Source organism: Exophiala aquamarina, assembly GCF_000709125.1.
Source record: "Exophiala aquamarina CBS 119918 chromosome Unknown aczIA-supercont1.2, whole genome shotgun sequence".
Taxonomy (NCBI): Eukaryota; Fungi; Ascomycota; class Eurotiomycetes; order Chaetothyriales; family Herpotrichiellaceae; genus Exophiala; species Exophiala aquamarina.
In genome coordinates this window covers 399,933-425,157 of record NW_013550586.1, presented here as the reverse complement: position 1 = coordinate 425,157, position 25,225 = coordinate 399,933, and the positions used below count along the sequence as shown (strand labels likewise).

Below are 25,225 nucleotides of genomic sequence, written 5' to 3'. Positions count from 1 at the left end.
GTTGGTGTCAGCCGAGGGCAGAGGCAGATGTCGTTGATATTATAGTCATGTGATATTCCACGTGACCGGTTTCATAATATCCCGCACGTGACCAGCGACGGGGGCCACGCAACTAACCCAGGATGATATAGAGGGGTCAATTAGCAACCGAGGGCTTGGATGGTGAGCCGTGCGGTGTGTTCGAAAGCGCCAGATATCCAATCAAGAGGCTCCGATGGCCGTGCCAGTCCTGCAGGACTCCTCTGAAAATCGTTGCCCCTCCGGACCCTGCATTCTCCCTGCTTGACTCGTGACCAGCCACCCGTCTGATGGACTCGTGGTCCACTTCCTCTCACCTCTCATCCCTGTACATTATGCTCCGAATCTTCAGAAATGCCATATTGGAATTTGAGTTGAAGGAAGGCAAAGGTCTGAATTGGACTCGTCGATACTAAGCGTTCCTGTACCTGTGCCTGCGCCCGCACCTGCATCCGCCCTTGTTGCTGCATTCTCTCCTACCCAAGGTATCCTTCCAGGTTTGCTTTCTTTATCCCGGCCATTTCTATTCGGTGTTTGATATGTACACCTGACTCAACCAGCATGACTGCTCTCTTTTGGTTCTCCAGTGATGCCTCCTCAGGGTGCCCGAGACCGTGAACTGCACCGTCACTATCAGCCATGGCTCGACACTTTCATCAGCACAATCGAGGCGACTGCCATCAATCCGCCCCCTGGCCATTCTGATTCGCACAAGCCGCGCTCGTCGCGAGATAAATCCTTAACAGCATTTGCGCAGCTGGGCTGTCTGCGTTTAAACGCGAAAAGAGGCGTGGTCACCCTGATTGATTCTGAAAAGCAATATATCGTTGCTGAGGCCACAAAGTCTCTTTCTCTTCTCAACGATGCCCAACACAATCCCGGCGATGGGCTATATTTTGGCAATGCCTTCGTCGCCCGCTCTCAAGGTATTTCCCAGGATGCCCTGTTTCCTGAAACATGCACCGTCAGCGGCCCGGATGGCTCATGCTTTTCTGCTCCGGCTCTCATCATCAATGACATTGCTGAACACCCTATTTACAAGACAAGAGGCTATGCTGGCACTGGTGTCAACTTCTATTGCGGCGTGCCGTTGAAGACTCGCCTTGGACATGTGATTGGCGTCTACAACGTGACCGATGATAAGCCCCGAACGGGCCTTTCCCCTGACGAGCTCCATTTTATGGTCGACATGGCCACTATCGTGGTTGACCATCTTGAAGTTGTCAAGAATAATCGTGCCCGCGCCAGAGGAGAGCGCCTCATCCATGGCATTGGCAAATTTATCGAGGGGCGAACCACCCACGCTGACGAGAATCCAGAGGAGACGCCTCACCACGCACCAAATTCAGACGTCCCGGTGAGCAAGAATCAGCAGATTGAAACTCCCCAGAGAAAGATTTTGCAATCCTGGGTTTCAGAAGAGGTTGTCCCATCTTTCAAGGGAATGAGGGTTGGTGATGCAAATGTTCCTCACAGCGACCACAAGCGTTCTCCGCCTGAATGCTTCAACCCTCGACCACAGCATCGTCGTGGTAGCAGTCACAGTGCCCTTCCAACAAGGCGAGCTTCTCTTCCTTCATCGAAAGTTGCATACTCCGAGCACCAGCAAAACGTTGCGTCGAAAAAATCCCAGCCGAACGCCAAGGAGAAAGCCATACATGACTACTACCGTGTCTTTGATCGAGCTGCTACTATTCTCAGGTATTGTTTGGCTGCGGAGGGTGTTGCCTTCCTGGACGCAAGTTCTGCAAATTTAAGTTCCGGTTCCACTGCTCTCATTGATACCAACTCACATCCTACCGCGAGACATTCCAGGGGTCGACCGAGACCCAATCTACATCATGCAGGCGATGGAACCCACCAGCAGAAAACTCATGAAGTCGAAACTACCCCCGAACCCACCTCTCATGAATCAAGCGATTCTGCTTCTGCCTCTATAGACCCACACCAGAACGATCGCTCCACGGCTTCGTCTAACAGAAGTAAGAAATGCCAGGTATTGGGGAAGTCGGGAAAAATGGGTGCCATCGAAATGTCAGAACGTCTCTTTCGGCGTTGCGTACGCCGCCACCCTGGGGGGAGGTGTTTCAGCTTCGATAAAAGCGGTAACCTAGCGTCTAGCGATGAAAGCTCTGAGTCAGCTACCGGTACCGTCACCAGTGATGCGGCGGCCGGTTCAAACACATCGACACAGGTCCCCAGTCTAGCCCGTTCTCGACCTAATGCTCTGCTGAAATCATTTCCTGGCGCAAGAAACATTGTGTTGCTGCCACTCTGGGACTTCGCGAAAGAGAGATGGCATTCGGGACTGGTTATCTGGTCGAATGATCCAGCAAAGCTCGTTAACGTTGATGACGACATGGCCTACTTGAAAGCATTCAGTAACGCCGTCATGAATGAGGTAAATCGCATCAATCTTGCCTTGTCTGATACTGCAAAGGCCACTTTCCTCGCCAGCATCTCCCACGAGCTACGCTCGCCTTTACATGGCATTTTGGGCAGTATTGAGTTTCTACATGATACTCCTATGGACGATTTTCAAGCCAGTATGCTCATCTCTGCTGAAACCTGTGGGAAAACCCTTCTCGATACTGTCAATCATGTCTTGGACTACGCAAAAATCAACAACTTGGCCAAGCACAACTCTCGTCATCTCGGTCACCCCCGGAACCAAGGGAATCCTCAGGCTTCGAGTTCAGATAGCAGTTTGACCAGCTGTTTCAACTTAGCGTCTGTCGTGGAAGAAGTCGTCGAGGCTATATATGCTGGCCAAGTCTTCCGCTCAGTTCAAGCCGATGTTATAGAAGGGAGGGGAAGCAGTCATTCCTCGAGTGAACGCATTGTCCGCGACCGCAGTCGTTTAAATGACAACGATCCCCAGGTATCGATGGGAAACCAACACCCCGTAAAAGTTACCCTCCAAATCGAGAATCACACCAACTGGAACGTAAAGTCACAACCTGGCGCGGTTCGGCGTGTGGTTACGAATATTCTGGGCAACGCTCTGAAATACACAAACTCAGGCAGCATCAACGTTTCGCTCAAGCCGGGAAACTCTCTTGAGAAAGACGCCTCTCATTTACACGTCCTGCTGTCTGTTGCAGACACTGGAATGGGAATGTCTGGTGAGTATGTCAAAAATCATGCCTTCACAGCCTTCTCTCAAGAGAACGCTTTGTCCAGTGGAACTGGGCTTGGACTGAGTATCGTTCGTCAAATTGTGGATTCTCTTGGTGGGCAGATTCATCTTAGCAGTGAAAAGAATGTTGGTACCGATCTTGAGATTTCACTTAGCCTTCCACGCGCTGGCAATGCCCAACTTGACGACCCGAGTGGCCAAACCCTAGCGCAGCTGCGAGTAAAGACCAAAGGCCTCAAATTGTGCATCCTTGAGCCTCCCTTGAAAGAGACAAACGCTCTGAATGACCCCGTGCGAGGCATATCGAAGATGCCGACTGTGCCAGACTCAGTCAAACAAATGCTGGCCACCTGGTTCGAGATGAATATCGCCACCGCACCAAGCATGCAAGGTGCCTCTCCGAACTTTTTCATGTACCTCGAGCCTCCTCCAATTGAGTGGTTGATAGAATGCCATGGTAATCCCGATTCCGACGCGGAAGTCCCGGTTTTGATCGTTTGCACGAATGCCTTTGAGGCCGCGAGTCTTCGCTCCAAGGGCATACATCTGCTGACAGACATTGGTAGGATCATCGAAGTGATCCCTCAGCCACTTGGGCCACAAAAAATGGCCAGTGCATTACTACGATGTATGCAGCGGCTGAAATTATTGAAAGACCCTGACGTTCGGCACTCCACAGCGCATGTTCCTATGACCGCAAGCCAGCAGAATATTGATCATACTTCAGCTGAAGCTACTCAAGGTTCGCGTATCTCCCAAGGCCAACCAGCCGAAAATCTGGAACGTCGTAACCAGATTGCTCGCCAGCTGATCGGTCAACCGAGGGCACAAGAGAGAGCTTTTCCAGATTTTGATCAGAGGCTTGAAACTACTTTGGAAGTCGGCAGTGTCCCTGACGCAGTCACCAAGGACGGAGAGAATTATTTGCCACATGTTTTAGTTGTTGACGACAATCACATAAATCTGATTCTTCTTGTGGCTTTTGTGAGGAGGACCAAGCATCCGTTCGAGAGTGCTGTTGACGGCTCGGAAGCTTTGACAGCTTATAAGAGGAGTGCAATTGAAAACGAAGGCGCCAGTAGGTTCAAATACATTCTGATGGACATTTCGATGCCTGTCATGGATGGGATTGCTTCCACCAAAGCAATACGACAATTCGAGAGAGATAAGAGGATTGAATCACCTGCCACTATCATCGCTCTGACCGGCCTAGGTGACCAGAACGCTCAACAAGACGCCTTTCATGCCGGGTTCGACCAATTTCTGTCAAAACCCATCGTAAGTCCATTCGTCTTTGTGAAGCGTGCACAGATGCTAACATATGATTAGAGATTCAAAGACCTAAAACAAATATTAGTGTGACTACTGAGAATAAATCATTCAGGTTGCTGCAATCTTTCACTTGCATCTAGGAGTTGGCTGGTTTCGATCGGCGTGAGAAGGTCTTTCACCGGATAGACTGGACGAGCAAGTCCCAAGTTTCTTCAGTGTTCATGACTACCGGAACGGACATAGAACTAAGGCTGGATCTTTATTATGTCGGATGGTTTCCCTCTCTGTAATGACTGACAAGAGCAACGATTTCTTTTTTCTTTGTAATTCAGACTATAAAATTCGTGCGCAGATGCCCTTGAAGCACCAGAAGAACATGGATGACACGAGGAAGCTGACCTAGGCGGCCACAATGCTACATTTCTACGGAGATGGAGAAGCCAAGATACGAAGATATTGCGTGTTTTCAACTATCAGCATTCGCTGAGGGTGGTTGTCATAGATATACCAGCTGAACCGCCTAATCATAGACAAGCTTCCATAAGTATCTGCATTAGGCAATACGGGTGAACCCACCATCCTGGCTGAGAATAACCAGGACAACCCAGCTCGTGGCACTTATTGTATTCTTGATTCTTGGCCCACAAGGGCTCGCTCGCCGCTCAACTCAGTTCTCTCCTTGCCATACCTGGGGTTGAAACAAGAAATAAACTGAAGATATGACCTTAACAGACTTAGAAATTCCTTATACACAGCAGCCCCGACCATCAACATTGCTGCTGATGCCGCGGCATGGGCAAGTGCCTGTCGAACCTTTTTCCCGAACATATTGCTTATAGCAAACTCCACCGGAGATATCAACCTCGACGATATCGTCAACATCACTGGTGATTTAATGACCGATGGGTTGTACCCTTTTTCGCCGGGACCCAGGTAACCACATTCCATAGTAAGTCGTTTGTATGGTCAGAGGAGGGATTTCTCTCCCTACCGCTCCTCTTCTCGAATTAGAATACATTTCTTTGCCAGGCCTCCGGTCTGTCGATCAGAGAACTTTCAAAACAACCTGAGAACGTTCTGAAAAGTCCAGACTGAACGCTGAATAGCAAAAACAATGCCGCCTTGCATAGTTTATGTAAGGCGGCACGACTTAATTTCCAAAGCCGTAGATTATATCTTGGCATATTTCGTGTGTTTGTTTCCGTCTGCAACTTCGAGGACACTTCGCCTCGCAACGAAACATTTACGTCGACAAAGCAATGCTGAACACAACTATTTCTATAGGTATAAGCCTCTGACTAGTGCTCGAATGACCAGCAAGGCCATGTGTGAAATTATTACTTAGGCCGTGCAAACATGGCCGTTGGTTACATGCACCCTTGCCTGACCATGAAACTGTCCCCAAGATGATGCGAATTCTCGAATCACAGGCTCCTGCACGGCAGACCGCCACCGATACGATCCAGACGCTGAGTAGTCGTCTCTCAAGTGCCACCTTACTAGAAGATCGCCGGGCGGCCATTCTCGGTCTACGAAGTTTTGCGAAAACATATCCTGCCTCGGTTGCGTCCGGAGCCCTTCGAGACCTCATTGCTGCCCTACGCCGAGATGGAGAAGACTCGGATACAATTAAGGTGGTCTTGGAGACCATCCTGATGCTGTTTGAACCAGATGAAAAATCACCGGAGGCATCAGACGAAATTACGTTGTGGTTGGCGGATGAGTTCACGCAGCGGCAGGACAACATCACCGCGCTGCTGGACTTGCTCGAATCCGGTGAATTCTACCTACGGCTGTATGGGCTTCAAATCCTTTCACACATTTCGACATTAAGAGCTCAACGAACACAAGAAGCTGTATTTGCCGCTCCTCTAGGCGTTTCACGGATCACAGCTGTCTTGGATGACAAACGCGAAGCAGTGCGGAACGAGGCGTTAGTCCTTCTGGTTGCCCTGACACCAACCTCTACCGAACTGCAGAAGGTAGTCGCTTTCGAAAATGCGTTTGACAGGAACTTTGCGTTGGTGGAAGGCGATGGAGGCTTGACGGAGGGCTCTACCATTGTTCAGGACTGCTTGTCCTTGTTCGCAAATCTTCTACGCCTGAACACGTCAAATCAGTCGTATTTCCGTGAAATTGGCGGCATCGTGAAGATCAGGAAGCTACTTCTCGCCGCTGTGGAGCAAGAGGATGGCGTAGATGGAGTATCAGAATGGATGAAGCCTCAACGCGATATGAACGTCTGGGGTTTACTTGGAGTAATCCAGCTTTTTCTCGCAGTAGGAGCTCAAGGTACTATGGTCAACCAGCAAGCCTTCTGGCAAACGGGGGTTCTCCAGATTGTGCTATGTATAGCGTTCCATCCAGGGTTCAACTCCAATGTGCGAGCTAAGTCTCTTCAAACCTGTGGAGATATCATACGTGGGAATCAAGGCCTCCAAGAACGTTTCGGTGACCTTCCAGTGCAGCTCAAACAGCCAGACAAACCTACGACGAATGGCCATCAATCCCCAGCCCCACATGAGAAACAAGCTAAATCAAGGAAATCAAACTATCGAGAACAAAATGTTATCGAGTCGCTTCTCGAGCTGGCTTTGGAGCCAGCACCACTTGCTTTATTTGACGTTCGGCTTGCTGCTTTATCTTGTATGCAAGCATTCGTGGAGGGCCATGCAGGGATTCGAGCTCATGTCCTTCGAAGAGCTATTGAGGGACACAAAAGTGGTGACGATGCCATTCCGAATATGCTTACCGTCCTTCTGGAATCGCCTTCAACCCGCAGCAATGCAGACCCCTACCAGCAATGGATGGCTGCTGTGATTTTGCTGCATTTAGTCTACGATAACGCCGACACCAAGGAACTCGCTTTGAAGGTGACGGAAGGCGACGCAGACAACGGAGAGGAGGTTGTGACGTTCATTCAAAGCATAACCAGTAATGTGATTGCTGGTGTTCAGCATGTTGAGGATGAGCGGGCCCTGCTTGGGTATCTCATGCTCCTCTCTGTGTGGCTTTTTGAAGACCCAGAAGCTGTCAACGACCTTCTTGGTGAGGGAAGCAACGTTCAGGGCCTAGTTGCTGCAGTCAAGATTGCAAACATCTCGATGCCGCTGGTAGCAGGTCTCGCTGCATTTTTACTTGGCATCATTTATGAGTTTTCAACGAAAGATTCTCCTGTCTCCCGAACCACACTTCATTCAATTTTGACGACTAATATGGGCCGCGAAACCTACGTTGACCGACTGACTAAGTTGCGGGAAAATCCCTTCGTTCGGGATTATGAGGTTCTGCTGCAGGGAGGCGGTGGAGGTCTTCCCGAGGTCTTTTTTGACAAAACATTTATCGACTTTCTGAAGGACAACTTCAGTAGGTTTCTTCGTGCCATTGATCGCGACCCAAAGTTCGAAGTGTCCATTGTGAGCAACGGAGTGCAAAAAGGCGTATCTCGGGACTTGGTTGACAATCTTCGGGCGCAAGTGGAGGAGCAAAGGCAATCCTTGGAAGCATCGAGCACAGAATTGCTTCAAATCAAGAGGAGACTCGAACAAGAAGAGTTGGACCACCGCCGGACCCGAGAATCCACGACGGTAGAACTTTCTCGCATCAAGCAAATCAATCAGAGTCTTCATGAAAACCACGAGGATGAAATCACCAGGTTGCAGCAAGGATTCGGGAGGGATAGGGATTCACTGCTTAAAAGTCACGAGGATGAACTCCACCGGCGTCGGAACGAGCATCTCAGCACGTTCGAAAACGCTAAGAAGCAGCACAATGCTGAAATTCAACAGCTCGAGCAGCGTCTCAAACTCCTCGAGCAAGAGGCGGCGCGAGATCGAGCAGCCTTAATACAGCAGCATAAACAAGAGCTTGAAGAAGTGGAGCACAAGTCTTCAAATGCCCGCAAGAGGGAAGCTGATGAAATTGCGGATCTCAAACGCACGATCCTTGGACTGGAGACGAACCTGAAAAAGGCAGAAAGAGATCATATTCAAGACCTTGAGACCGCGCACGAAGATTACAAAGGCAAGATAGATGCTCTAGAAGCACGACTGAAACGAGCAGAGAGTCGTGCGGGCGATGCAGAAAGTGAAGCCAAGCGCTTGCAAGAATATCTCGAGAAGGAGAAGTCGGGACGAAAAGACGTACAGACCGAGCTTGAAGATCTCCTGGTCGTTTTCGGAGACCTAGAGGCGAAAAGGTCTACCGACAAATCGCGATTGAAGGAGCTTGGTGAAGAGGTGTCCGAAGACGACGGAGATGGAGATGAAGGGGATGAGGATGCAGAAGAAGATGACGAGGATGACGAGGATGTTGACTAAACAACCATCTAGGCGACGTTGGCCTTTCGAAATTAGCATGCGTGGAAAGCAATGGACATGGCCAGTCCATTGTATTGATACAAAATTGATACCCTGTATGATATTAGGCGGAGGATGAAGAGACATGAGCCTTTATTTGATATCACTGGTCCCGCGAGGCTGTGTTTCTACTTTTCACGTGCCCTGGCCCTTTGTTCCTTGCCCTTCTCCTTGGGGGTTCCCAAACCAGTACCTGCCTGAGTGCCTGCCAAGCTTTCATGCTGCCCCTCCGTTTCAATTATTTGCCCGACCAGACACCCAGACACTCTCGCCCGTTGACTCATTCTGACTGTTAACCAGCATTTATATTTCCCAACCCCCCGCCCGAGCAGCAGAGTCTGGTCATTCAGGTTCCCAAAATGGCAGTCGACTTTGCTGCTGAAGAGGCTGCAACTCTCAAACGCTGGCGAGAGATCGATGCCTTCCAGACCCAACTGCGCCTGTCCAAGGGTAACAAGCCTTACACTTTCTATGATGGCCCTCCATTCGCGACCGGTCTCCCTCACTATGGCCACTTACTGGCTTCCACTATCAAAGATATCATCCCCAGATATTGGTCCATGAAGGGCTATTATGTGGAGCGAAGATTTGGCTGGGACACCCACGGCTTGCCAATCGAGTATGAGATTGACAAGAAGTTCAATATCTCAGGCCCGGCTGCTGTGAAAGAGATGGGAATTGCCAGATACAATGCTGAGTGCAAGGCTATTGTCATGAGGTTTGCAACCGAGTGGCGAGAGACCATTGACCGTCTCGGCCGTTGGATTGACTTTGACAATGACTACAAAACCATGAACCCGACATTCATGGAGTCAGTGTGGTGGGTTTTCAAGCAGTTGTTCGACCAAGGACAGGTCTACCGGAGCTACCGAGTCATGCCATTCTCCACCGCCTTGAGCACTCCTCTCAGTCAACATGAGGCTCAATCGAATTACAAGGAAATACAAGATCCCGCAGTTGTCATCGCTTTTCCCCTGGTCGACGACCCGAAGACCAGCCTCCTAGCCTGGACAACCACCCCTTGGACCCTCCCTTCAAATATCGGCTTGGCAGTCAATGCCGGGTTCGAGTACATCAAGTTCGTGGACCAGGATTCTGGACAACAATTTATCATGTTGGAGAAACTCCTCAAGACGTTATACAAAGACCCGAAAAAGGCCAAATTCATCATATTGGAGCGTATCAAGGGCAGCGACCTCAAGGATAAGCAATATATTCCTCCATTCGACTACTTTTATGAAGAATATAAAGACCATGCCTTCAGGGTCTTGAATGGGGTCTATGTCACAGATGACGATGGTACTGGAGTCGTCCACCAGGCTCCTGCTTTTGGTGAAGAAGATTTCCACGTGGCCATGGAAGCCGGGACCATCAGTCATGACAGACTTCCTCCGAATCCCGTGGATGATACGGGCAGATTCACCAAGGAAGTCACTGATTTTGCTGGTCAGTATGTCAAGGATGCTGACAAGCACATCATCAAGCACTTGAAAGCTAGCGGAAGGTTAATTCGAGACGGCCAAGTGACCCATCAGTATCCATTCTGCTGGCGTTCAGATACTCCACTTCTCTATCGAGCAGTGTCCGGGTGGTTTGTCAACATTGCCGGTAACGAAAAAGTACCAAGCATCATCCCTCTGATGCTGGATGGAATCGCCAAGTCCCACTGGGTACCCAACTTCGTCAAGGAGAAGAGATTTGCCGAATGGATCAAGAATGCTCGAGACTGGAACATCTCACGCAATCGATACTGGGGCACCCCGATCCCTCTCTGGGCAAGTGAAGACTATTCTGAGGTCGTCGCAATCGGGAGTATAGACGAGTTGAAGAGACTCAGTGGCTATGATGGGGAGATTACCGATCTACACCGAGACTCTGTTGACGATATCACCATTCCTAGCCAAAAAGGGAACGGTGTTCTTAGAAGGGTCGAGGAAGTCTTCGACTGCTGGTTCGAATCTGGAAGCATGCCTTACGCGTCTTCCCATTACCCTTTCGAGAACAAGGATTTCTTCGACCAGACCTTCCCTGGTGATTTCATCGCTGAGGGCCTTGATCAGACTCGTGGCTGGTTCTACACCTTGGTCATTCTCGGTATTCACCTGAAGAAGACTTTGCCCTTCAAAAACTGTGTAGTCAATGGTATAGTCTTGGCTGAAGATGGCAAGAAGATGTCAAAAAGACTTCAGAATTATCCCAATCCCACAACCGTCATTGACAAGTATGGAGCCGATGCCCTGCGTCTCTACATGATCAATTCTCCAGTTGTCAGAGCTGAGCCACTGAGATTCAAGGAAACAGGCGTCAAAGAAATTGTGGCCAAAGTGTTGTTGCCGTTGTGGAATAGCTACAAATTCTTCGAAGGCCAGGTTCAGCTATTGAAGAAGGTTGAAGGAATTGATTACATCTTTGATCCCAAAGCTGAGACAACCAACACGAATGTGATGGACAAGTGGATCCTAGCCAGCACGCAGTCTCTCCTCAAATACATCAATGAAGAGATGGCGGCGTACCGACTATACACTGTCGTGCCTGGTCTTCTCAATTTAATTGATGAAACGACCAACTGGTACATTCGATTCAACCGCAAGCGCCTGAAGGGTGAATTGGGAGTAGATGACACTCTCCATGCACTTAATGCTCTTTTCGACGTTTTGTACACTCTCGTTCGAGCACTTGCCCCATTTACCCCTTTCATTGCCGATCTCATCTACTCGAAGCTTCTTCTCCATATTCCCAAATCTCTTCACGCCAAGGACGACCGAAGTGTACATTTCCTCGCATTCCCCGAGGTTCGAGAAGAGCTTTTTGACCCAGTTGTGGAGAGAAGAGTGGGGCGCATGCAGAAAGTCATTGAACTTGCTAGGCAGTCCAGAGAACGAAGAACTGTGGGCTTGAAAACACCACTGAAAACACTTGTGGTCATCCACAAGGACCAACAGTATCTCGACGATGTCAAGTCCTTGGAGGGATACATTACAGAAGAACTCAACGTTCGAGATCTAGTACTGTCCTCTGATGAGGAGAAGTACAACGTACAGTACAGTGTTACTGCCGACTGGCCTGTCCTCGGGAAGAAACTCAAGAAGGATGTACAGAAAGTCAAGAAAGCTCTTCCCGACGTGACGAGCGTCGATTGCAAGTCTTTCCTTTCCACCAAGAAGATATCCGTGGCTGGTATCGACTTGGTGGAAGGTGATCTCGTGGTCAAGAGAGCACTCACGCAAGACGAAAATTCTCAGCATCAAGAAACCAATACCGACGACGATGTCCTGACTATACTAGACGTAGCTATCCACCCCGAGCTTGCACAGGAGGGTCTTGCTCGCGAGATTATCAATCGTGTACAGCAGTTGCGCAAGAAGTCCGATCTTAAACCGACAGACGATGTAAAGATGGAGTATCGCGTGCAGGAGGACCCGGAGGCCATCGGATTAGAAAAGGTGTTCGAGTCGCAGAGTGGCTTCATTGAGAAGGCACTCCGAAGACCGCTAGACAAGCATATCGTTACGGAGGTTGAAGGACCCGTGGTGAACGGCGTCAGGGAGGACAAAATCATCGCAGAGGAGGTACAGGAGATCCAGAAAGCGACTTTCCTGTTGAGACTTTTGAAGATTTGAAAGAGTCACAAAACAAGAAAGGAAGGGAAGCAATGATGACGAATGAATTGTATGAGAGGAATGGACTTTATGCCCACACGCTCTGTTTTAGGCTAGAAGTTCAGCTAGATGTGAACAAGTGATCACCGTCCACGGCGGGGTTTAAAACCGAGGAAAAGTTAAATCAGTACTTCCTTGTTCATGATTTCTTCGCGTGTTTCTGTCCACGGGAGGATTTATTAGCCAGCGTGATATGATGGACGAATGGGGAGAAACGGGCAAATAATAGATATATGAAGCAGTGACGCCAAACAACGGCCACTACGCAGCGTCCTCACCCTTATACAAGCCATCAATAAACTACTGCTGCTACCAAACAAGAAAGATCACGAGCAAAGGGCAAGTTGGGGAGTGGAGCACAGCCAGCAGGGCCTCTTCCCAAAGCGCAGCAGCGGAAGATCTTTGACCAAATTAAAGGGTGGGGGGAAGGAAATCAAGATAGAACTTACAAGGTAGCAGTCCTTCAGCCTCAGAAACTCCTGCGCGCACATGTCCTTGTGCGTGCCCTGGTAGTCGGCCACGACGCACTTGCCGTAAGCTGTTGCCTGTCCCGGTTTGCTGGGTTAGTGTTGTGCTGCATTGTGACAGATGGAGGTGGCGGAGGAGATGGAGATGGAGAGGGAGACATGACAACGAGAAGAGCAGGAACAAGATCAAGATCAAGGACAAGGACAAGGGTAAATACCTCGACAGAACACTTGGCAGCCGCAACGGCGAACTTCTCGATCGGCCTCGCGCGGCCGGAGATCGTGGGCATTGCTCAGCCGAAGGAAAAGAGATGAACGTTCGGACCAACGAACGAAAGATTAGAGGTTTCGTCCTGGTGGAAGGGAAGACGGACTCAGGCGGGATGCGAGATCGAGATGGGCAGGGCTCGTAGCTGGTGCCTTTTTGGGGGCTTCTCCTTTCCTTCACATGCTCATTCTAACACAAACAACAGTGATGGCGATAAGCGACGATGACGATGACGATGACGAGAAGAGGAAGGGGAGAGAGATGATCAAGGGTCAGGCTGGCAGCGCGCGTCGACGGGCGCGGGCGCAGGTGCGTGGAGTCCCTGATGACTTCACGAGAAGGGATGGATGGACCGTATTGTTGTGATTGTGGTTCCTGGAGTTTGCGGGAGTCTATCGATCGATATTAATAATCGTTGGTTGAAATGGATGATGATATTTACGAGTAGATCTCAAAGGGGGTTCGATTATTCGAGTCGAGGATGCCATTGGTTGGGGGTGCGGATGGGGCGAGCACGCAGCCTTGTGTTATTAATTGGCCTACAACCCTTTCCGGCTTTGCTTTCCGCCCCAATCCTCAGCCTACGCCTCTGACGGATATGTAGGATAGCTTGGTCCGCTGGAGCGCCGTCGTAACATGCCATGCTGATTTGGAGGGCTGAAATGGAATCCTGGATGTGAAGGAAAAGAAAGGCTTCCGATATCCATCCCTGTGATACATACATGGATCTCGGAGCAAAACGGGGGGATGGCGTGTTCAAAAAGAGTCGCTGGCTCGGGTGCCTTGAGCACCACAAGTTAGTCTAGTCCCCCTCAAATCATCCAAGACAGCTTACATCTTCGTGGTCTAGTGTTGGGCGGTCCAAGTAATAATAATAGCACAACACCCTAAGTAACGAAGGGTCTCGAGAAAGATTACTCAGTGGCAGAGTCACCGGAACTTGGCCAGAAGAGGAGCGCAAGGGATTCAAACGCATCTTGCTATGGGTGCGGTTGGGAAAGGGAACGGCTTCGAGAATGCACTTCCGAGTCGGTCAACTTTGACTTGCTGAAGAACTACGATCAACTCAATCAGCCGCAAAAGAACACAGGACACAGAATACAACAGATCAAAACATGCAGCCTGTTTTTCTTTTCATAACAGATTCATCTTGTCCTATCGCATAGGTACTAACTAAGAAAGTGAGAACCCAAATTTCAAGGACATAATTGAGGTAGGTAGGTGCTGGGGACTGTCCTCCTCTTCTCCAGTCTCGTTTCCATTTCCTTTGCTCTGCTGTCCACCGGGAGCCATTCCTTGGTGTCTGCATCGATGATAATAGTCGACGCGGGCGTCTCCCTCGCTGCCTGCTCCACTCCTGAAACACGGTTTTCATGATTAAAATGACGCTGCCATCCTAGATTCTGCCATTGCGAGAGGGAAATTTCATCACACTTTTGCTTTTCCGGGGGTTTTCTCCAACTCCGCCATAAAAGGGGCGCAAGGGGAAGGGGGACGAGTATGGACATGTGGAATTAGAACGTATTTTAGCTCCTTTGATACAAGAAGCATGGGGGCAGGGGATATGAGCATGCGGCAATGCAACATAGCTAAGCATGATGCGATGTTTTGAGACTTGCAAGAATACAGACGCGTTAACCAAAGTCGTTGATCATTCCTCGAAGAAAAACCCGTCGTCACCCGTCCTTTGCACCCCACTCATCCGGTGCTCATGGGTCTTGGAACGGGATAGATGTGTTTCGTCGACTCTCTCATCTTCGGCAACTCGCGAGCCGCCAAACTGTTCTTCCATGGTGCTTTCATCGACGAATGTGAATCCCTGAAAAGCGTTTTGCATGGTTGGTGACAATGGTGTCGACGCCGGTGCTGCTCCTGCCGCCAAAGCAGCAGCTCGAGCATTCAAAGAGGACGATGTGTTGAGCGCATTGGTAAATTCCGGGTCGAAGTTTGACGTGTCGGAAACTGAACTCAACTTGGGTTTGAAAGGCGGGACAAGGTTCTTCTTGCCAAGAGCATCCCAGTCGACGTCAGCGAAGAAGGGATGCTCAATCAATTCTTGTGCATCCCGGGTCGCTCCCAAGCGATGTTTGGGATTGCGATTGAGCAGGCCCTTGACGAAATTTCTTCCTTCGGTGCTCAGCGCATCTCTGGGGAATCGCACCTTCCCAAAGGCGATGTTTTTGTACATCTGTTGTGTATCCTCGGCATAGAATGGACTCCATCCACAACACATTTCAAATACAAGTACACCAAGAGACCAGAAATCCACCATCTTGGTGTAGCCCTGTTCGTCCAGCAGAACCTCGGGTGCCAGGTACTCGGTTGTTCCACAGAACGTGTTGGTGGTGTCATCTTGTGTTAAATTGGCCTTGGACAGACCAAAGTCGCACAGAGCAATATGTCCATTGGCATCCAATAGGATGTTTTCTGGTTTGAGGTCTCGGTAAACAATGTCATGGTCATGCAAATGTTTCAGCGCAAGGATTAGCTCAGCAATGTAAAACTTGGCACGATCTTCCTTAAAGCGTCCTTCTTTCTGGAGATGCCAAAATAGTTCTCCTCCGGACATGAAGTCCGTGACCAGGTAAAGATCGGTAGGAGTCTGGAACGAGAATTTCAACGCCACAATGAACGGCGATTCGGTTGTAGCTGTCCTGACCAAAATATTCCTTTCTCCAATTGTATGCTGGATTTCTTTCTTCTGGATGATTACCTTCTTCGATAGAACTTTCATTGCATAGATTCGTTGCGTGTCCTTTTTCCGCACTTGGTACACTTGGCCAAAAGTACCTTTGCCAATCAATTTTAAGATCTGGAAATCATTCGGCCCAAAATGTCGTTTATCAACTTTTGAAAAATGCATGCGGATATGAATTTCGCCTGTAATGTCTTGGTCCTGTGGTCCGCGGGGTTCGAGTCTGAAGAACCCTTCCAGGGTTGGTTGTTGTTCATTCAAAAGCAGACAAAGCCGGACGTGGCCCAAGAACGAGTCGGAGTGGCGGTCATACACTGTCACATCGAGCTCCGATTGTTGGCTTACAACATCGCTGCAGATGAATTAGTCCAGCAAAAGTCCAATGAGAACAACGTGAGCTTACAAATTGGCCTCACGATCCCATTGAGGATCCGTCACCTTATCCAGGGGACGCTCCTCTCCATTGGTGCTACTTTGACGGCTTCGCATGGGGATCGCCATGGGTTTGCCCATGTCACTGTCGGTTCTGCGGATGGGAATCGACTGCAAGGACGCTACTGGTCCTTTGGCATCACTGTCGACTTCCATCTTGTCCTGCCTCGGCCCCTTAGAGACATACTCGTTCCACTCAAATTGCACCACAACATAGGGGTCAAATGAAGGCTTCAAGTTTCGTCCCTCGGCGATTTTAATTGACAACTTGCCTCGTGGGGAGGAGACGGAAGGAAGAGTAGGACTGGTCTGTTTCTGAGTTTCTTTTTCTGACTCGGTACCTGTGTCACCCGGGGCGGTGCTCGTGCTCGAGAGGGGCGAGCGAGTTTGATCTCTGCGGTCCTCTTGCGATAACGCTCGTGGTGTGTGAGGAGGGGTACTCTTATCACGCGGCACAATGGCCACGCTCGAAGTTAGCTCATGAGTCTCTGGGATAGTTTGAGATGATGGTAGCTTAGCAGAACTTGGAGATGAAGATTGAGGGGAATGCGGTCGCGAGGAGTGTGTAGACGAAGTGGGGTTGGATATGTGCGCTGCGGTCGCAGTGCTTTTTGTGACGCTTGAAACAGGCAAAGACTGGTGGCGACGTTCTTTCTTTCCAAACGCGGATTTGGGAAGTACAAAGTTCCTCAAAGCCTGCGTAATGGAGGTTATGCCACCGTCCACCAGGGAAGCTCCATTCTCGGCCACTTCACCATCTCGATGCACGACTGATGCGGCAGATGAGATAGGTGTAGGCGGCAACCGAGAAGCATCTGTTTCATGCGTACCCGTACCCTCCAAAGGCCCATGTTGGCCAGGAGGCTCTTCAGGTGGTGGTGTAGACACGGTTGCCTGCTCCCGCTCGACCATCACCATCGAGCCTATGGAAGCAGACGATACACGCTTTTTCTCGTTCTCTTCCTCTTTCACGGGCTCGGGCTGAACAGAAGAAGGGGCATGTTTCTGGCTGACTTCAGGGTATGCAGCAACTTGAGATGACCGTGACGGTGTATTTTGAGAAGGATCTCTACCCACCTGGCCAAAGTAGCTCATTATTCCTGGGAGGCGTTTGTCGTGAAGGTCTGGTCGGGGGGTTTCGACACCCGAGGGCGTGGGGGAGTTGGAGCCGATGTGATCATGGAGGTCCTCTCGACCTTCATGCCTCGCACTGCTGCTCATCCAAGTTAGCAATGAACCGCAAAAGGTGGTGGCACTATGCAAACAGAGGTCGTTTTGGCGAACGATTAGCTGGAGGGGCAGGAAGGCGAAACATGGTCGTCTTTAGGTCGTTGCAGCTTAACGCTGGCACCTAGGTTGGACTTGGGCGTTCCATGCCAGACTGCGAGACCTTTCACGTTGAGTTCTGACTAGTACTCCGTAGGTTCAAGTGATAGAACCGCACTGCCTTTAGACGGCCGAGGCTGGTGCGTTGGGCTCATCTCCCGTGACGCCCACATCCGTCTCTGACAAGGTCCTCCAAGATGACGCTCTGTTGGATGGAACGGGGAAGGTGGAACCTACTTCTGTGCCATGGCTTGTCTTAGCAAGTCTGCAGCTGCATGAGGGTTGACACCAGTCTGCGCCATGATGGCGGAAGAATCTTCAACCTCTTCGACGGTCAAGATCTCTTCTCGTATTCAGTTCCCGACCAATATCGCGTATGTGTGCCGTGTGCGGTACTCGGTAGAGGTGGAAGTGTTGAAGCTCCTGAAATATCCGGGTGTGGGCTTCGAGTGACGAAGGTGGTGCAGAAGTTGGAGAATCTCGGAAGTTGGGTTGGCAGGGATTACAGGCGTTTCTCGGGGCTGGGACCGATTCGGGGTTGAAGAGTAAGGTGAAGGTTGGGTGAAGATTGGGTGAGTACGGAGTACGGAGTATGGTCGAGGGAGATGGAGAGGGTTTGGATGGGAAACTGAAAATGGAAGAAGAGGAGAAATGTCCCCAAGGTAATCGGTAGCGACAGCGAGCTTGAGGGCGAGAGATAAGTATGATGAAAGAATAGCGTACGCCGTGGTGAGGCCCGAGTGAGAATTTGTGGACTGTTCTAGAGAGGGGGCTCAGGTTCTCAAGCGTGGACACATGGGGAGGCGAAGGCGAAGGCGTGTGTCCCTTGGGCGTTTGGGCCTTGAGTCAAGGACTCTTAGCAGGGAGGCTAGATTATTACGATAGTGAGGCCCGGATTGGGGGAAGGGATCGAAGGCGGAAAAAAGTGGTACGAGCAGAATCTGATGGCGAAGGCGGCGAAAAATAAGGTGCAAGAAGCGGGCAGAAGCAACAACCGCCGCACCAAGTACAGATAGATTACGAGTACAACGAGCTCGGAGTATTGAGGGCCTACTACCTAATACTACGGAGTACCACTGAGGACCTGGACGGGGGACCGACTGGAACTGAGACTGAGACTGCGGGCTGGAATTCGTGGGAACTGGGAGAATTGGTAGGTTTGGGTTTTGGATTTAGGCAGCGTGTGGACGACTCCGTTGATAGGCAAAGGATGAAGCGGATCAGTGCGGGCATATGCCAAAAAAGCCTACGGGGCAGATTAGTGCTTCAAGAACCCAAGAGACAAGGAGCCCTCGTCGCGAGAGCCAGTCAATTGTGAAATCACCGAGGCCTCGAATTGGCCTCAGGCGGATCAACGGCGACAGAGGTGCCAGTGTCAAGAATTGACCCGACTCGGCTACGGGACAGCTACAGGTACATGAATGGTGGGATAACAATCCCAACAGACTTGGAGTGAGGTTTCTTTGGGTTCTGTAGTAGAAGTGCTGAAAAGCAAGCTGTGTGTGAATCATCAAAGAGATACTCCGGGCATCGACGTCATCATGGCGTATGTCCGACGACAGGCCATGGAGGGGCAGGGAAATACAGGAAAAGGTAGATTGGATCAAGTTGTCCGGCTGGGCGAGAAATTGATGGGAGAGAAGAATTGCTGACTGAGCAGGAAGCAAATACGAGATAATCGGGACGGAGCACCGACTACCCAGTGCTCGTGGTAGTAGTACTTGGAGTCAAGGCATGTGGAAAGCTCACTCTGCAGCACAGGCTTTTCTGCCCACTTGGTGCACAAACTGCAGCACATGCAAGTTCGTTGGTGTTATTATTATTATTATTGCACTGCCACCTTGCCGCGTGACGGTTCGACACTGGATTTCGGCAATACAATGTTCCGCCCGGAGCTCTGCACTCCGCACGCTCAACTGTCACGCTTGACAACATTTGTATCATTGATTCAAGGGCGTGATCCACTTCCAGTATTGATTCTTGCTCCTTGCTCTAGCCAACTGACAATTCTTGGACCGCATCTTTCTATTCGTGGTATAGCTGAGGCTGATGCTGAGATGATTTCCATTTGGTGAAACCAACCTAGAAGGAACATCCCTGCTACCGTGTAACGTGGAAGGGGTCAATCACTTAGAATAGCAGCAAGGCTGAGACCAAGTTCGCCTGTCGCTTAGTTCCGATCGCCCTCGTGGATCTCTTTGATCTTGAAAGGACCATCTACGGAGTAATCATTGCTCGATGCCATACAGTACCTCCATCCTAGCCGTTCAGCTTCCAAATTCGCACATGCGTCACCTTGTAGGATCACCATGACCGCAAAGCCGCGTTGGCCCTTTTACCTCGACCTGGCGAACCTGCGAAGGTGCCTCCTTACATCGGCCCAGGTGGTTCACTCTTGAAATCTGAACACCTGCAAATATCTGGAATCTTCCTGTTCTGCATGAGAGTACTATCACGTGGTGAAGAGGTCGCAAATCCTGGCGTGTGATTCACCTTTGCTGCACCGTAGACGTACCTGCCAAGATGTCGAGGAACCCACGTGATGTGAGCCTGTCAACCTCTCTCTGTTGCTACAATCGCGGACACATGCGCGTGTAGATTTGTCGCCGACCGCGTTAAGCCAGAACTGGTTTGTTGCGATTGCCCTCTAAGATCTGAACATCACAAGCCTTCACATCCAAACACCACACTCACTGATATTTCTACAATATGGCTCGGCGCCCGCGCCTGGCAGCGCAAGCCGCTGCCGCTTCCATGCGTATTCTTCACCAGCCAGAAACTCATGGAGAACGAACCTCCGTTAACCCTTTATAGGCACCCCAATCCCAAACATATCAGACAATGAAGATGAAGAAATGCCGGATACCGCCTCTGTCGACGCTCCTACTCCTCAAGATGATGACGAAGACCAAGTTCGGAACGGAGAGGAGGATGATGATGATGAACAGAATGATGTCGAGGATGTTCCGACCCCTTCGCGTGACTCCGAACAACCTTCTCGCTCTGCAACTCCTCGACGCACCGGTAGACAAACGGCCGTCGGTCCACGCGGTGGTAGACGGAGGCTTGGTCGACCGCCGAAACGCCCTATACCACTTTCAGAGGACGATAATAATGATGTCGCTTCTGAGGTCAGCACTCCCAAACGCAGGGGTGGATTTCGCGGCCATCGAGGTGGACGATGGGCAAAGTACAGGGGTGGTGCCTCCAGAGCGGCACATGCTCCGCTGGATGTCGACGGCAATCCTCTGAACATTGTGAACGATGAGGTCGAGCTCCCTGACGACCAAGAGGGTGAAGACAAGGTTGATAAGAACGGCGAACTTCTCGGCGGAAGAGAATATCGAGTCCGTACATTTACCATTCTGGGGAGAGACGACCGGCTTTACATGCTGTCCACTGAGCCCGCGCGCTGCATTGGTTTCCGCGACTCCTATCTCTTCTTCCAGAAGCACAAAAACCTCTATAAAATCATTATCGATGATGATGAGAAAAGGGACCTTATTGAAAGGGACCTGATCCCTCACTCATACAAGGGTCGGGCAATTGGTGTGGTTACAGCTCGCTCGGTATTCCGCGAATTTGGTGCCAAGATCATAATTGGCGGCAAAAAGGTGGTTGATGATTATGAGGCTCAAAAAGCACGAGATCGAGGAGATGTCGAGGGCGAGTTGGCTGTGCCAGAGGATCGCCTACCACTTCCGGGCGAGCCTTACAACCGCAACCAGTATGTCGCCTGGCATGGTGCAAGTGCCGTGTATCATACCAATATCCCTAATGTACCAATACCCAACGCAAAGGCACAAGAGGCCAAGCGACGTAAGATTGTTGTCACGAGTGATAACTGGATGCTCGAACATGCTCGAGATGCGAGGTAAGCAGCGCTCACCAGTACACAGACTAGAGGGAATTACAATTAATGACTTGTGCACAGTCGCTTCAACTCATCGCTGGCAGCCGCACGCGCAGACACGATGAATGGAATCTATGATATCCATACGAATGCCATGCAATGGCCCGGTAACACGCAACCAACCCACGCGAGATGGGAAGCTGTCGACGACAGCTCGGAAACACAAGCGGTTGACAAGGTTGGTCGACTACCTCGCCTGAATCCAGTGTATTCACGCAATTTCCGAATTCACGACCTTTGTCTGGAGTCACCCCCTGAATCATGGTTCAGCAACGCTGGTTCCGATGTGGAGAGCACTGGGCTGACATCGATTCCTTTGGAGATTCTGGAAGAGCTCCCTCAAGAAGCACTCTGCGCCTTTCTCACTGCCCGAGATCGCGAAGCCCGCTGGAGAGGCAAATGGCAGAACGAAAGTATCGACGGGCTCCGAGCAGTTGTTCTTCCCTCAACTGAGTGGTTCCCTAAATGAGCAGCGCCGAAAGAATATACAACGGAACAATATCATTTGGGTTTCCCAGGGTCAACGATATACCTGCAGCAATCTCGTGGTTGTACTCCGCGGACGTCCTGTATCTCGATCTACCGTGCAGAGGGCACCTCTTCGACTCCAAGAGCGGACCTCGCAATGGTCGACGCAATCAGAGCTCTCAGCGGCTGTCCAATGCGTTCACATTACAGGAGACCGCTCGATATGGTCCATGCACCTTCACGGAACCGAGCAGTGGAGCGAGCAAGGATATGAAGCTCCATCTCTCCGTCTCCATGGTTTTTTGTTTTGATGAGACCGAGGTTCAACAGAACACTTGTGTTGCCCGGTTCAATCCTAGGACGGCTTCGGTCGAGAGATCTACTAGGCTACTTTGTAATAGTGGCATCCCTTCTCCAGGATCCTCCAGCTTCTTGTTCCCAAGGACGGGGACACAAGATGTGTGGGTGTGGGGATGGCTTGTGGCGGAGGTTGGTATGAAGCCGGCGGAACCCGATGATAGAGACTTGAAGGAAAGGCTTGCACCATCACAAGTTCACAAAAGACAACTCTAAGCCAAGGTGCCCAACCGAACCCAGTCCAATTATTAATGTGCCCTGTGCATGGGCATGTAGAACGTACGTGCGCGTGGAAGAACCCGATCCTCGGCGCACTCACGCACTAAGTCCGCGGTCTGCATGAATGGGTAAAGGCCATGATTGGCCCGCTTGAATAAAGGGGGGGGGGTTTTCCTTTTGCCTTTCCCCTTTCCCCACTTGCTCATTGGCTACCAAGCGAGTCACAGCTTCTTCTACTGTCTGCAATGTCTGATCCATTGTTCCCGCCTTTTTCAATCACGTTTCGTGACCGGTTGAAATTTTTCGGTGTGTGAGGGAAGGTAGGGGTGACAGGGAAGGGGACTGACAAGACAAATGTCAGACTAGTCAGCCAGTCCAGTCCAGTCCAGCCCAGTCGACTATGAGGTGCTCTGTGCGTCATGCTGTGTATGCACTACGGAAGACTTCCTATGGCCTGGGATACCAGTAATAGTGCGAGGGACTAAGGTCCATGAGTTTGTGGTTTGAAGGAGGCGGGTACATCTCGTGCACCACCACGCTCCGCTCCACGAAGCACTTGATCTGGACTGTGCTGGGCCTTGTGGACTCGAGGCAGCCAATATAATCAATGAGTTTCAGTCCATCGTACCGAGTACATCACATGTTGAAGAAGAAGGGAGATCGAGAACCAACCAATGTACAATCACACCAAGGGCTCAGTACGGAGTATACGGTGTAGACTTCTTCGCGGAGAACGTGACCACACGCAGGGAAAGTGGGGAAAGTGGGAAGACGCGGGGTTGGAGTTCTAGCGGTGTGGCCTTTTTCTCGTCCGGTGTAAGTTGTGCCCAGGACTCGGTACTCCGTACGTATTGATGTTATTCTGTGCCACCGCACCAGAGGATCAGATGAGCTTGCAAGAGGAACCGAAGAATTGGCTCTGCAGCTTCGGTGGCAAGTGCTTGTTCTCGCTGTCCTATAGGAGAACAAAATCAGATAGTCACCATTGCCAGAGTATGCTCCCGTGACTAGTCGTAAGTCAAACTCCAGTTCACGTGAGCAGCTAGTGGCCGTGTGTGTTCCATGTCCTGTCAGTTGTGCAGGATTCGCTCTTCCCGAATGGAGCTGTGCAGCTCAGCTGGTTGGTTTCCCTGTTTAGATGCAGGCAGAGCACGAACAGAGTGGGCAACCCAGGCACACCGGCTGTCAGCACTTACAAGCCAGGCAGTAGCCGCAGGGTTCCATATACGATGCGATGAGGCCAGGCCACGCCGGATGGCGATAGCGGAACTTCTGGTTTGTACAGTAGCACGGTAGTACTCCGTACGGAGTCCCAGAGTAGGCACGGCGGATAGCTCGTCGGGTCCGACGCCAGGCGCACTTTACCTTGGAATGCGTGTTGTGGAGGCGTCGTTCGACGTTTGCTGACTCGCAAAGGCCTTCCCGTTCTCGACGAATGGTAACCGCCGTGTTTGTGCTGATATGCCTTGCCTGGAAAGATCGTGGCTGTCCTCAGGGTTGGTTCTCTTTTGGGGTACTCTCAAAAGATAGATCCTTCCCACGAACCTATGTACCTACGATAGGAACGTCTGACGAAGAGATCGGACCGAGACGGATTCGATTACGTTACAGGGAAGCAAGTGAATCAGTCTCGGACACGAGGGCGGCCACTCCAGGCGAAGTGCGGCAGAGAAGGAGATAGCCCCGTTTGTTGTCTGCTTAAAGAGGGTTTATGGTTGAGCATAATTACGGAGTGCTCCCACTAGATCAAGAATAATGCAGTCAAAGCGATTTAGTCGGCAATGACCAGGAGTTAGGCATGCGGCAGGTAGCGGGGTCGGAGATGATGAGGATTATCTGACTTGAGGGAGCTATCGTCTTGTGATGGAAGTGGCTTTGGTTCTGAAGTCACGATGCCATAATTGCTTGGATGGAAAGTGGTTCGTTGGTTCGTGGGTTCGTGGTTTCGTGGATGAAAACCTGACATTTGCATTTCGATTTGATGGATCGAAGGGGCGAGTGCGGAGCATTCGTCACTTGCTGGGCGTGGCGGGGGCGGGCAGTGGGAAAAATTGGTGGCAAGCGGGAAGGGCGTGTATGGAGTCCGAGTACGGGATCGAATCATCGACGGTTTTAAAGGGTGTTTTGGGACACTATGAGAGAATATGGAGTTCTCGATCGAGGTTACAGGCGCAGGTGAATGGAGACCATGTCATGGGGAGAGATCTGTGGCACTTCTGGTCCATATTTTGGTGCAAGTAATGGGAGTCATGGGAGAAACTGACGCTATGTCATTGTTGAGGAACTGGGCCTGAAACCTGTGCACCAAACGAGGTGTCAGATGTCGTCTTTCCGCTGTGTATACGGAGTATTCAAGGTAGATCCCAGAGGAGTGTGTACAGCCACACGAGCATTGCAGATCGTCGCATCACCGTCATCGTCATCAGCAGCTGCAGTAGCAGTAGCATCAGCGGCATCATTAATAGGGTGCGAGAGAACCATCATGCCAGGTGGAAGAAGTGTGATGCCGTAGTGGTTAGTCAGCTAGTAGTACAGAGCTCTCGAATGAGTAGGCGAGGAGCAATAGGACTCGGAGTGTTAGTACTGCTAGCAGTAGCAGTGGTACGAGTACGGAGTAGCATGAAGCAGGAGCAG

At 50.7% G+C, this 25,225-nt stretch overlaps 5 protein-coding genes across 5 annotated transcripts; 4 read left to right on the top strand and 1 right to left on the bottom strand.

Annotated features, from left to right (window-relative positions):
• Positions 1 to 607: 607 nt before the first annotated feature.
• On the top strand, positions 608 to 4,486 carry A1O9_02001 (uncharacterized protein; the record flags this gene model as incomplete). Its single annotated transcript, XM_013407576.1, has 1 exon — positions 608 to 4,486. One exon carries the CDS (start codon positions 608 to 610, stop codon positions 4,484 to 4,486), a length of 3,879 nt encoding a protein of 1,292 aa, XP_013263030.1.
• Positions 4,487 to 5,835: 1,349 nt separating this feature from the next.
• A1O9_02000 (uncharacterized protein) lies at positions 5,836 to 8,748 on the top strand (the record flags this gene model as incomplete). Its single annotated transcript, XM_013407575.1, has 1 exon — positions 5,836 to 8,748. One exon carries the CDS (start codon positions 5,836 to 5,838, stop codon positions 8,746 to 8,748), a length of 2,913 nt encoding a protein of 970 aa, XP_013263029.1.
• A 398-nt stretch (positions 8,749 to 9,146) lies between these two features.
• Positions 9,147 to 12,407, top strand: A1O9_01999 (isoleucyl-tRNA synthetase; the record flags this gene model as incomplete). Its single annotated transcript, XM_013407574.1, has 1 exon — positions 9,147 to 12,407. The coding sequence occupies one exon, from the start codon at positions 9,147 to 9,149 to the stop codon at positions 12,405 to 12,407; it is 3,261 nt and encodes a 1,086-aa protein (XP_013263028.1).
• A 2,425-nt stretch (positions 12,408 to 14,832) lies between these two features.
• Positions 14,833 to 17,529, bottom strand: A1O9_01998 (AGC/AKT protein kinase; the record flags this gene model as incomplete). Its single annotated transcript, XM_013407573.1, has 2 exons — positions 14,833 to 16,228; positions 16,280 to 17,529. 2 exons carry the CDS (start codon positions 17,527 to 17,529, stop codon positions 14,833 to 14,835), a joined length of 2,646 nt encoding a protein of 881 aa, XP_013263027.1.
• A 2,960-nt stretch (positions 17,530 to 20,489) lies between these two features.
• On the top strand, positions 20,490 to 22,016 carry A1O9_01997 (uncharacterized protein; the record flags this gene model as incomplete). The annotated part of the gene is made up of 2 exons (XM_013407572.1): positions 20,490 to 21,508; positions 21,569 to 22,016. 2 exons carry the CDS (start codon positions 20,490 to 20,492, stop codon positions 22,014 to 22,016), a joined length of 1,467 nt encoding a protein of 488 aa, XP_013263026.1.
• Positions 22,017 to 25,225: the final 3,209 nt, after the last annotated feature.